This window comes from Myxocyprinus asiaticus, chromosome 27, assembly GCF_019703515.2.
Source record: "Myxocyprinus asiaticus isolate MX2 ecotype Aquarium Trade chromosome 27, UBuf_Myxa_2, whole genome shotgun sequence".
Taxonomy (NCBI): Eukaryota; Metazoa; Chordata; class Actinopteri; order Cypriniformes; family Catostomidae; genus Myxocyprinus; species Myxocyprinus asiaticus.
This window is the reverse complement of record NC_059370.1, coordinates 30,240,627-30,254,287: the sequence shown is the minus strand read 5'-3', so window position 1 is coordinate 30,254,287 and position 13,661 is coordinate 30,240,627. Positions and strand designations below refer to the sequence as shown.

Sequence of the window (13,661 nt, the reverse complement as noted above, 5' to 3'; positions counted from 1 at the left end):
TTCTGTCTGGAGGAATGGGCTTTTCAGTTTTTCAATTCCAGCTTATTGTAACTTATTGTGATAAGCTTGTGGAAGGCTACCCAAAACGTTTGACCCAAGTTAAACAATTTAAAGGCAATGCTTCCAATTACTAACAAAGTGTATATAAACTTCTGACCCAATGAGAATGTGATGAAAGAAATAAAAGCTGAAATAAATCATTCTCTACTATTATTCTGACATTTCATATTCTTAAAATAAAGTAGTGATCCTAACTGACCTAAGACAGGGAATACTTTCTCCGATTAAATGTCAGGAATTGTGAAAAACTGAGTTTAAATGTATTTGGCTAAGGCACGTTTGTTGCTGTTTTACATTTTTTGAAGTGAGTCCACCAAATATTTTCTAAACCCCAAGATAATTGCTTACATTGTTCCAATATGTTTAGGACTATAATTTCATTGCTATATCTAGCTTCTAATACAATATAGCTGTGTAGTACACTATCTGAATTGTGTATCTAAGAATGCCCAGAAAGAATTGGGTATATTGGAATATTTTCATCTAGAAATAAAGCTTTTGAAACACACACATTATTATATTATATTATATAATATTGTATAATATTATATTATATTATATTATATTATATTATATTATATTATATTATGAAAATGGTTGCATTTAAATTAGATGAACACAAATTAAGGTCAATTCATGAAAAACTTAAATTATGTTAATACCTTCTCCAAAATTAATTTTATTAATTAAATTACATTAATTTTGCTTCTATACAACAACAATGTCAGCTAATCCATAATCCAGTCAGTTTTTTCAAAGAGCTGTGCACTTGATAATTGAACAACTGTTATTTTTTAACCATGTGAGCCTCGAACTTTTGGTTCATGCAACTTAAGAGTGGCTCACAATCCAAATATGGTCTGGGCCATTCCTGATCGGGGACTGCGAGTCTACATGTTCCCCACGAGGTTAAATGACTGTGCAAAGTGCATAGCACATGATCTCACCACAAGAGAAGGGATCAAATTAAAAGAGCCCCTTGTGATTCAGCACGTTTGTGCCAATACAAGGTTCACTGGCACCTACACGAGGGTGTAAGAGGTTAGATATAGGCCCCAGCTGGGCGCCTACCAGAAGAGAATATGGGGACATTTGCCAAAATCTGAGTGTCTCTGCTGTGTTCAAGCTGGTCAGCAGGTGCCAGTGAGGGGCCGTACGGCCAACTCAGTGATCGGCAACATCACAGTCAGGCACTTCACACTTAAACAGCTGGAGTTTGAGAGCTGTAGCCTCCTTCTTGGGGGGGGGATGAAACATTGGCAAAATATGCCATACTTATAAAAACAGTTGTACCAAAACAGGAAAATGCACTCAAAAAATGTACTTTCACTATGGTCAGTTTTACTCAATCCTCCAATGTTCATATCATATAAAGAAAATAAAAATAATAATAATAATGTACGTTGATTCAACTATAAAAAAAGGTGTTTTGTCAGCTTTACTTAATCCATGTGTGTTAGGACAACAAGAATATTTTTTGTTTGGTTAACAGACAAACTAGGATTTCTAGTTTCCTGCACGCTTTGCATGGGACTCGAAATGTAAAGTATATGATAAAATTAAGTGTTATTTTAGGTGTCTCTGTGCACAATGAATATGAAGGGGGAGACTTGTTAGTGTTTAATGTTTTGTTATATCGAGATTTAAAAGAATTTATGTTATGTTGTAGTTCTGAGGGTTATCTTCATGGTGAATAGTGGAGCTTGAGCCTATGTTGAGGACCAGTACATTTTAGTATACTACATATTGCTTTATCCATTGACCAATTGCTGGGCTAACCATAGCATAGAGACAAAGCTGCACACAGTAGTGCTTTCCACAAACAATTGTTAAGCATGCTAACATTTCCTGTCACTAGCTAGCATTTCACTAAAAGAGTTTAATTTGAGTTATTTTGACATGTTACATTTTATTGGGTTCACTTGATTCAGTTAGGTTCCCTCTCTAGTATTTAAGTTCAAATTACATGGTAATTTTAATTTTAGACAAAACATTTCAAATATGTGGAACCACTGTCCATGATTGAATCAAGTTTAGCCAAATAGTTACGGTATTTATTTATTTGTATTTTTTTGAGTGTGGGCTTTATCAATAATTGTGTATTTTTATCACTAAATTAAAAGGTTATTCGGTTCACAATAATTAGTGTGTTGAGTCAATCTCTAATATCCAGCATAAAAGTCTATATTTGCCGAGAAAGTCAAGTCAAATTTATTTGTATAGCGCTTTTCACAACAGGAGTGGTTTCAAAGAAGCTGTACATGAAGTTATGCATATATAACAGAAAATGAATTAATATAATGTCAATATTAGTTATTTATGTTTAGAAGAATTAGTGGTTAAAATTAGCAAACAAAGTAAGTGTTGTGGGTCAATGATTAAACAAAATGATTTTATATGAACTATAAGTTTTAGTGTTAAAAGTCATTGAAGTCATTCCGAATTAACTGAGGAAATAGATGTAGATGCATTGTTCTTTGATTTTGGCCGATGAAGGCTTTTTTTTTTTTTTTTTAGTGGTTAATTCATTTTCTAAGTAGTTTAAGAGAGTGTTGTCCCTCCTTTGACCATTTGACAAATTTACTCTTGTGTTAAGCCTAATGAACAGTGCATCGCTTAAAAGACATCCCAGCAAACTTGACTTTGATTTTGCAACACTGCTACAGTGTTCCAGTAGCTCAACAGGTAGAGAGAATGGTGTTAGAAATCTTGAGGTCATGGGTTTGATTCTCAAGAAAAACATATTGATAAAATGTATACCATAAATGTGAGTTGCTTTATATAAAAGTGTCTGCTAAATGAATAAATGTAAACATTACACTGCTGTTCGAGCTCCATCATATGTTTCAGGATGCAGAAATACAAATATGCATTTTGCCAGCACTATTTAAATGGATTAATTTACAGAACTTTTATCAATCCACCAAACAATCTTAGATGCAACTAGTCACTAAACCTTTTTTGTTGTTGGAAGGACAGTGTTTTTATTTTTATTTTTATTTTTTTTAACTTTCCATTATGGAATTCAAAACATGCCAAAGCAAGATAAGCTTGGACAACAGTAAAAAGCTGATTGCAAAAATCTCAGATTAGAGGGAGCCAATAAATAGCTATGCAAAGGATTTCAAAACCTCTTTTAGGCAATCAGACCATTGCGGCTCATAATCAAGAGAGGTGAGATGTAACCTTGCTCCATTCCCATCCTCAAGAACAAAACATTTCCCATCAAAACACTGTTACATTCTCCCGAAGCAACTTTTCAGAATTCACACAAGTAATTGAATAATTAATAAGAATAAACATGTAAAGGTCATTTTTATGTCTAACATAATGGAAAATACAAGACATTGTACACAGGTGCCATGTTAAGGAAACATCTCTGTCCCAGTGAATAAAATAACTTCAGAATATTACCCTCAGTTTAGTGCCAACAGTTTTGTGTAGTATCCAAGTGGGGCATTTTTGGTGCAATAGACTTTTGAAAGGAAAATCCACAATTAAGCCATTAAACCAAACAGACCGTTAATCATGTGCTGATGGTATTCAGGCACTACTATGGAAAACAGCATGACTATGAATGATAAACTGAGATATAGGTTAGCTTAATATATTTCTTCTCATGACAGCTTCATCATATTAGACCTCCCAAAGAATGTCCACCACATTGACATCTTTCATATTTTGGTATAGCTCCATCTATGGTGTCTTCAGCAGGCTCTGCCATTTCTGAGTGTTTAGTCTCATTAAGAATACATGAGCTGATGCACTTGATATAGACAGAAATACCACAGCTATCACAATGAAATCATTTCAAAACAACTGGAAAACTGGTCATTTTTATTAATCTGCAAGCAAGAAGCTTTGTGCTTTGTAAAGAAAAGGATGCTTTTAGAGGGCCTCATAATGTATACACACAACTACCAGTGACTGAGAAAGGGACCCAAACCAGAGAGCCAAGATAAGCAGCCAGAACTCAGCATGCCAGCAGCTTCTCCTTGAAGCAATCTGACAAATATTTAAACGGGCAGACATTTACAAAGCAAGTTGGATCCATTCCTCTGACAAGAACTCCCTTGAGTTAGAATAACCCTCTGCTAATTAGGTGTTTAACCTCTGGAGGGCTCTAAAAGTGACAGACTGCTAAGAATATGAGGGCTACCAGTCCTAGGAGAAGACCTCTGACATGATATCGCCATGTGTATGGACTCAAACAGGTTGACATCCTAGCAAGTAGATATAACTAAAAACAATCAGTTTAAAGCAGCCACCTAATATCTATGAGAGGTTACAGGGGCCTTGGCAACGTTTTGCATTTACTAAATCCTTAGCATTATTTCAACACTCTTCAAACAGATCTAAGTTTTTGATCTGTTGAAGTTTTTGTGGACAACTAATTGGCTCACACTACATTTCCGAGCAGATCTAAAGGGATTAAACATTTCGATTCACGCTATTTAACAGTTACCCCATTCAACAGGTCTTTACCGTCAGTTCCTTTAAGTACAACAAGAGTTCCGTTTCAGGAAACAGGGACTGGGCACTCCTTTATTATACAAAGTTAAAAATACCACAGTCACGAAAGAGCCCTCCCCCATAACAAAAACATTAGCTGGCTGAAAGACTGCTAGGCTGCCTACTGTAAGACATCTTTATGGCAGCTTTTCATGCTACTGTAGTGATTTTTCACCAAATGTGAGCTACTGCTTCAATTATGTCTCAAACATTCTCAAGCAAAAAAATCATCAAAGTGCACAGATGTCCATTTTTATTAAACTAAAATTAGGAAAAAGAACATAAGGTCATGTTGAAAGGACTGTGATGTTATGATGGACAGTTAATCAATGGATGCCTTACATTACAGGTTGAAATGTAATTTATCTGATATTAATGAATGTTGTCAGAGAGATGGCAGATTACAACAATGCCTCTTTTTTTAAGTATGACAAGGAGGTCTTATTTCAAACCTTTAATGAGGATATACTGTAAGAAACTGACATGGGCGTAGAATTCGCGGGAGATGCGGGAGACATGTCGCCCTCACTTTCAATAAAACCAAAGTTCGTCCCATGCACTATTTCACAGGTCTTTCAAACAGCAAATGTCTAAATGTGAAAATGCAAAAGTTAAAATTATCTGGTCAATCATGTAATTAATTCAATAAAAAAAATTATCAATTGAGAGCCTTAAAAATATATCTTATATATTTATGTTTGTCTTGTGCTAATCGTTCTGTCTCCTTCACTTTTGAAATGATTGCTACACCCCTGGAAACTGAGGTAACTTATGTGATACAGTGAGTGTGGGTTTAAACAGCAAAGGTCTGTTCTATGTTTTGCTAGTGAATATTTAAATTATGCACTCTGAAATAAGAATTAAAAAGGCATTTACTTATAATATTGTGAAATGCTTTGATTAAAATTTCCACTTAAGTAAATACCTATTTTATTTTAAAACTTATATGAACAATACTTTGGTCTATTGTTATTTGTTGTCATGAAACAAGTCTGTATTCTGACCATTTGCTACCTAGAGTATAGTGCTTTAGGAACTTGGGTCTTGGTCAGGTGGAGAGGCACAACTAGGACTCCAATAAAACTTTGAAGTAACCTTAATGAGTGAATTGTTTCTTTAATTCAATAATTCATATTAGAAATTATTTGCATATTACAAATACATTGCAAATAAGAGCTTAAAAAGTTTCTTATTCCATTTAATACGGTAAACGTTTAATTAATTGTTATTATTTTTATTTTATTTTTATGAAAATTGACTTTTTTCCATAAAGAAAAACTTTTTTCCACTGTTGGCTCAATAGAAATTATTTTAATGTATTTTTATTTTATTTTATTTTTTTGATAAAATCAGCAGTCAAAAAATATTTTTCACATGCACTATTAACACAAATAAAATGAAAAGCAAAGGATAAATCCTCACCAGGCATTAGGCCTGAAGGCAGACGCTGGGTCCAAGCTCTACTTCCACACTATTCTCTTCAGCTCAGAAGATCTACTGGTTTAAAGTCCCAGACTGCGGTCAGTTTCTGTAGGTAAAAGTGAAGAAGTGAGAAAAGTGAGAGTCAAGCCCCCCTCTCTGAGCAAGTGCTGTAGTTGGAGCTATTTTCAGATGGAGACATGCACGTCTGTAGGTTGGAAAGTTACTCCACGCCACTGGGGACAAGTGACAACATATACAGATCTGTGCTCAAGAAGATCTGTGAGAGTGGTCATACATCTTGTCTATACCAGGGCACACTGCTTACCATGTACCATGTCTGGTTACATTCATAATGTCAGTTAAAATCAAGGCAGTTCTGTGTACTGCAAAAAAAAAAAAAAAAAAAACTGGCACTGTCACAGTTCTCTAGAGCCTTTTTTCTACTTCTCTGTCACTTTCATGCAGATACTAACAAATGCAGCTTTCCTATTTTCAAGCACACTTAAGATGTACATTTTGGTCATCTAAGCTCTATGATACTTACTCTGTTTTCGTCTCTGAAGCTTTTTGCTGATGACAGTTCTCATTTATCAGTGCAGCTAAACTAAAGTTTAGAGTGAAGAGAGTTCTCCTGGAGTCATGCTGCTACACTATGAAGACAAATGAACTTGCCACTCAATATAACATGAAACAAATGATTTGTGCTAATCCCTCAAGGTGACACTAGACATGGCAAAAGAATTTCCCTCTTTAGACTCTAAAGAGATCTTACTTATTTTTTCCTCAGCCTTTTGTCTAAAACATCACACCACACATCGGGACAAATTTCACACTTGATCGCCCCTGTAAAGATTTTTCTCATACTGAGATTCACTTTTATTACAAGCATCAAGGGAGTGACAGCTTTTCACAAGGTCTGACACCTTCTAACCTGTCTCCCTGGAAGTCCCCTCCCTTTTACATGTTCTGTTGAAAATGTAAAAAATGCAATGGCTCCATGATGCACAGGAATTGAGCAATTCAAACCTATCAGATATAGCCATATTGTCATTAACAATACAGGAAGGAAGGCCAGAGGTATTGGTATGAATGAAAGGTTTTGCATCTTTCAAGAATTCCTAGGATTATTTAAATGTATTAGATGTTACAGATAAAATATATATATATATATATATATATATATATATATATATATATATATATTTTTTTTTTTTTTTTTTTTTTTAAAAAGGTGCATTTATTTTTTGACTACCTACCCAATCAAAGCCAAAACCTTTCCCTACACAGCATAATTGTTGTGAAAACACTTTTTTAAAAGGATACTACGCCAAAAAATCTGTCATTGTTTACTTACCCTCATATTGTTCACTTTCTTTCTTCCATGGCACACATAAGGATATTAAGAGATTACCATTAACTTTCATTGTATGGAAAAGAAAAAAAAAAAGATACAATGAAAGTGAATAGTGAGTGAGGATAACATTCTGTCTAACATCTCTTTAAGGCTTTCGGGTTTGAAAGGGTGGGTGAGTACATGATGACAGAATTTTTGGGTGAACTATCTCTTTAACAAGAAAGCACAAATGCTGAAATTACAAACATTGCAAAAGTTCACAAAATGTACATTTACTATCAGATCTGCAGACAGTTCAGATAAAACATGCATCTCTACAGACCAACAAATGCAAAGTAATATCCTTGTTAATGTTCTTGTTAACAAATAAAATGTTGGTTAACCCTTGGACTTGGACAGCCTGAAAACGTTTTAACATCCTGTTCAGTAGTCAGGTAGGTTTCATGAGGAACTGTAAACCACAGTGTTTCCCATTAATTACCTAAACTGTGGGGTCCCGCCACAGTTTCATAATGAACCAAAAATATTTTAACACTTGTTCATACACACACACGCACTGGAACCACCTGGCTGCATCCGAGACACCAAGGCATTTTGAGGACACATCGTTTGTGGTAAGTAACGTTAACTAACGTTACAGTATCCACAGCAGTTATCCACTAGTGCCGCGGTTACCAATTAGCGGACCGCTTGGTTTCATACAGACCACAAGGCATCATGGGTAGCTCAGCAAGTAAAGACACTGACTACCACACATGGAGTCGCAAGTTTGAATCCAGGGCGTGCTGAGTGACTCCAGTCAGGCTTCCTAAGCAACCAATTGGCCCGGTTGCTAGGGTGGGTAGAGTCACACTGGGGTAACCTCCTCGTGGTCGCTATAATGTGGTTCTCGCTCTCGGTGGGGCACGTGGTGAGTTGTGCGTGCGTGCGTGCGTGCATGCTGCGGAGAATAGCGTGAGCCTCCACACGTGCTCGATCCCCGCGGTAATGCACTCAACAAGCCACATAATAAGATGCGCGGACTGACTGTCTCAGATGTGGAGGCAACTGAGATTCATCCTCTGCCACCCGGATTGTGGCAAGTCATTACGCCACCATGAGAACTTAGAGTGCATTGGGAATTGGGCATGACAAATTGGGGAGAAAAAAAAAAACTTCATATGTACTTAACTGTAAAGAATCAGCATGTTTTTTTGGCAATTTTTACAAATGTAATACCTTAAACATTACATTACCTGCTTAGAATATAGGCGGATGCTCTAAATTTAGCTTCATCAATCAGCATGTTACGAGCCTTTCAAAATAAACTGATTTTTGTTCTAATTTTGAGAAAATTAATCAAAGATGTCATCATTTCTGGCATGGATGACGAATAAAGACAACCAAAACTTTGAAATTACTAGTTATCCTAGTAGAGTTCTCTGCTGTCGAGAACGTTTCCATGATTTCATAGTCAGCCTATTTATACCTACTGCCTATATATCTATACATAGCAAACAGTATTTTTATGCTGCACTGTTATGCAAAATGTTTGTTTATGTTAGTATATTGTCACTTTAAGGAATATATAAAAATGGTCCATTTTTATGAGGACACCCCTGAACCCCCATACAGTATTTTCTGATCTATCAAAAGGCCTCCTATGTTCCATGCATAGGTATGTATTCTAAATGTAAAAAATATATTCAAACACAAAAACTGGACTGCTGTCATTCTGCTTAAAAACAAACTGTTGATCTTATCTTTTAATAAATTGCCCTCGACTGATGGACTCTATGAAATATTTTAATCTTTTGTAGAAACAATCCCTCAGACCCCAACACTTTGTCCTCATCCCTGCACAGTTTTGAAGAGACTACTGTGAATGTTTAGGATTTTATTTTTTTTTTTTTTTTTTTTTACAAGTCCACCCACCACAGTCTCACAAAATCCTGTGGGAAACACTGAATATTTCAAACACATATTTGCTGGCTTATTTCTGTTGTGTTTTCAACTTTAATTTGCTTTGCTAATTTGGTTATGTTGTGCACTCGTGGGCCACCGTAGTTTCTTATTTTTGTGCAATCAAATTTATGCATTGGCAGTTAATTCAATATCAACACGGATTTACACAGTAATGTTTTATATGCAGATGCCTCTTGCGATTGAGCTACATCCATTCATTTAAATCACAAAAAAACAAAAATCACTAATCATTTGATTTGGTATGGATTATCAGAGTTTCAGGTACAATAATGATGGATGAATCTAGCAGTAGGCCTATTATTAACAAAAGGCACTCTGGCCAATATGAACAGTCTCTATTCCTGAATATGTTAAAAGTTCTAGGTTAATTGTGAAATCACCATTTCACTAGAAAACAGACTGGATTAAATATCCAAATATTTCACAAATTGATCTAGGACAGTGACTCAGGGGTGACTTACATCAATGAAAAAAAAAAAAAAAATCTTGTCCAGGCTAACAGCACAGGTGTTATAATGGAATCATGGGATCCTATCCTATAAGAGCCCTGTTTCTGGGACATGAAACAAATGTAAAGGAAAACTTTTTTTAAATGATGACCTACCCATGAATAAAATGCTGCAAATGCATGCCCATTTACTTTGAAATCCCCCGAAAATACAACTCATTATTTTGTTTATATGAAACTTAAGCAACATTATTTCATAAGTAGTAAGGTGTTTTGACCTCTGACTCTCACTAATGCATAGGCCTGTACTATCCCAACCCAGCTTTTGGGTTGACATAAATAATTACTATAAATTACTATATTCCAATTCAATACAAAAGACACAATGATGAAAATGGTGGAAGTTGTGTATCACTTTGGATATTAATAATTGTTTCATTCTGTAAAATATAACACAATAACATCACGTTGCTTTGGAAAATCAGACCATTATTACGAAGCTCATCTAGTCTATGAGTGGTGCACATCTGTAATGACCCCCTTGACCTTGCACCTGCTCAAGCACATCAGAGATTGTGATGCATTAATGACAGTTGCACAGCAACCATTGACTGTGGATTCATTTAAAGCTCCAGTGGAGGCCTGGTTTACTTTAATCATTAAAAAAACACCATGGTGTTACAATTGAGAGACCTGGCACCAGACTGTACATCTGTGTGCTGTGTGCAAATCAATTTGGGCTGACATAGATATGTCTAAAGCTCTCTGACACTTCCATACATTCTACTGACTCAATGTGTGTCTGTTCTCATATGATACATGAGCCTGACAGTTCCAAAGCTGTGAAAGGATACAGCATTATACAGCACAGCTGTGTAGCCTATACTGGGTCCATGTAGGCCCTACCTTTGGATAATTAGTTTTCTAATTTTTGTCTTCAAAATGAAATAACCAACAAACTGCACATTTATCACATCACTACAATTTACGTTGTATCCGCTTGTTTTTCAATTTAAAAAGAAATAGCCAAAAACAAGAAAGCAAATTTTTCATTCTTGCATATAAACCGAGTTTATAACATGAACGTGTGGGCGGGACTGACACCCCTATTTCCATTGATTGGACAATACCCATGGTCATCTGTTTTTCCTTAATCCCATCCATATTATAAGAGTTCACCAGAGTTAAAGTTTGCTGATTGGTTTTGCAGATAGATTCAAATCATTTTAATGAAGAAAATTTATATTTCTTAGAAAAACTTCTGACTGTTGCATGTTTATTGCAATCTCATCAAGCAATAGACACCTTATTACCACAACCATTGAATGCACAAACTCACTTTGTTACCACAGAATGGGCTAGCAGAGCTTTTTATCTAAAAAGGGAAAAATAGCACGATTATGAATTGGGATGCTGTGAGCCCAGCCCTCAATGTTTGTGTATTATTATTTATTTTATTCTTCTTTTTTTTTCATTCGTAGTTGCAGCTTTTGCTTTCTAGTCTTTTTTCGGCAAGTGTCAAGTTCATTGTCGGGGCACGAGCTGTGTGCTGTTCTTCACTTACCGTCTATCCGAGGCCTGCACGCCATTCCATTGAATTCATGAAATAAAATGCAACCAAACGCACCCTGTTCCTGATTTACTTTGGCTGGCATGCAGTTGCTATTTGCTTGGTTTATTTAAAAAAAAATAATTATAATAATAATAATAATATGATTTTAACCTGAAAACGACCCCTAGCACTCAAAGCATGAATCCCTTTAATTAATTTATTGATCATATGAGTAATTGTTCATCTGTTTTAAACTTTTTTGTATCAAAAAGGTAAATGTAGTACACCAAAAGTGTATTAAAAGTGTAGCCTAGTTCATCCAAACTAAATCACGTTGGTGGTACATCAAGCCAAATATCCAAGGCACTCACATGGTGTATAGGCCTTAATAAGGCCGGATATTAAAATGAGGCAATCCTATTAAAAACCATAATCAAATTGTGACTAGAAGCCTTATGTACAACAATTATTTTACTTAATTACCATTAAGTATTAAACACATTGGCTGTCCATAAAATATAATATTTTATTGTGTAATGGTTGAACGCATATAGTGAATGTAAAATCTTGTCTATATGCAGATGGTATAGCCCAGATGCTAAAGAGACACATATAAATAATAGATATGGGTGTCATTTTATTAAATCAGTTCGTGGTTAGTTGTAGGCTATCCTAAAAATGAATGAAAACTATTTTTAGACATTAAAAATTGAAGGTTCCTTCTGTTCTGTTTAACAAAAATAAGGACACAAATTTCCTCCCCCATATTTCACTATAAAAATGGTATACAGGTAGACATGTCGGGCAAAATCAAGTCCTTTTTGACTATAGCCATGGCCACGTGCGCACGTGAAACTGCAACGCGAGCACTGCATTGACTGTAAAAACAAAAACCAAACAAAAACTCAACTCAATGTAGGCTAAGCGATAAACGTGAGGTGATTTAGCGCTTGCAACATCCTGTATGAATGCTTTTATTCTGAAGAAAAGGGACGAGGAAGAACCGATGACATTGCAGATTGACCAATCAGTAGAAACGGGCATGTCACGTTCATCCACCTGTGCAAATCAAATAATGAAGTCATACACTTATTTTATGCACTTTAATGAAAAATAAATAAATAAATACAAAAAAAAAAGAAAAAAAGAAAAAAAAAGAGAGAGATCGAGCTGAATTATTGTTTTATTATTATTATTATTATTATTATTATTATTACTATTATTTCTTCGATGAAACGAAAAAAAAACTGAAAAAAAATAAATAAAGTGTTTTCTAAATGTTGCTCTTTCTTTCTAGATGAAAACAAGTAAATGGTCGGTTTATTGGTTATTCCGCATTGAAGACAAAAACGAAAAAACTAATTATCCAAAGGTACACGGACCATACTGGCATAAGATTTTCTAATTTTTATCCATATTGCAGAGTAATAAAATGCAATTGTAGTCCATACTGTTAAATGTAAAAACGCAAGTGGTGAAATTAAAAAGGACAATATTCCTTCATTACTCTTGGCTTTATTCACCTACCTCCCATGTGTTATGCAATCCAGCAGACTGAGCAGAGCGATTTTAAATTCCCTCGTGCATTAGTCCCTTTTAGCCAAATCACACATGTGTGTTTCAATCAAAAACATGAATCCGTTCTCGCGCCAGTACTCTTCGCGCGGTGACGCATCAACAGCAGCAGCAGCGCGAGTTTCGCTCTGTTATTATTGTCCTTCTCAACAAGCACTAACAACAACACAGCACTACGGCTGCCCGGATTCAATATTCTGATTTCAGACGCGCTTTCTTGACTCTAGAGATGGAGCACACGGATCAATGACGAGACATACCGACCCCCTCTCAATGCACTTGTTTTGGGTCGACATAAGTAAAGGGCTCTCATTGGTTTGGAGAACATCCTGGTAGTCATAGTAACAGCCAACAGAGAGAATGCTTTATCATGGTATGGTAATGAATAGCGCAGTACTTCTCCCTTGTGGTGGATATTTACTGAGGAATGTTTTTTTCAGGTATTCACGCTGTGTGATAATGTTTAATGGAAGTTCATTGTGAAACTACAATGGACCTTTCATTAAAGTGACAATGCCAATAACTGTATTACGGTTTATGTGAATGACGGTGTTTTGGCTCACCGTGCAAGAATACATGCCATTAACTTGTGCTTAAAGGAATGGTTTATAAAAAATAAAAAATAAAATAAAAAAAATGTAAATAAATAAATACTGTCATTATTTACATGCCCTATTGTCGTTCCAAATCTGTATGACTATCATTCCTCTATTAAACACAAAAGGAGATATTCTGAAGAATGCGCTGGTCACTTTTTTCTGTTTCCGTAAATA

General features: G+C 35.3%; 1 protein-coding gene across 1 annotated transcript in view; it reads right to left on the bottom strand.

Moving 5' to 3' along the window:
• Nucleotides 1–13,136, bottom strand: part of LOC127418204 (sorbin and SH3 domain-containing protein 2-like) — an 80,238-nt gene extending 67,102 nt beyond the window's left edge. The window contains exons 1-2 of the mRNA XM_051658654.1: nt 12,841–13,136; nt 5,995–6,100 (exon numbers count right to left, since the gene is read on the bottom strand). Of these exons, the coding sequence (XP_051514614.1) occupies nt 5,995–6,001 (7 nt within the window). The 5' untranslated portion in view covers nt 6,002–6,100; nt 12,841–13,136. The remainder of the gene's footprint in view (nt 1–5,994; nt 6,101–12,840) is intronic.
• Between the last annotated feature and the right edge of the window lie 525 nt (nt 13,137–13,661).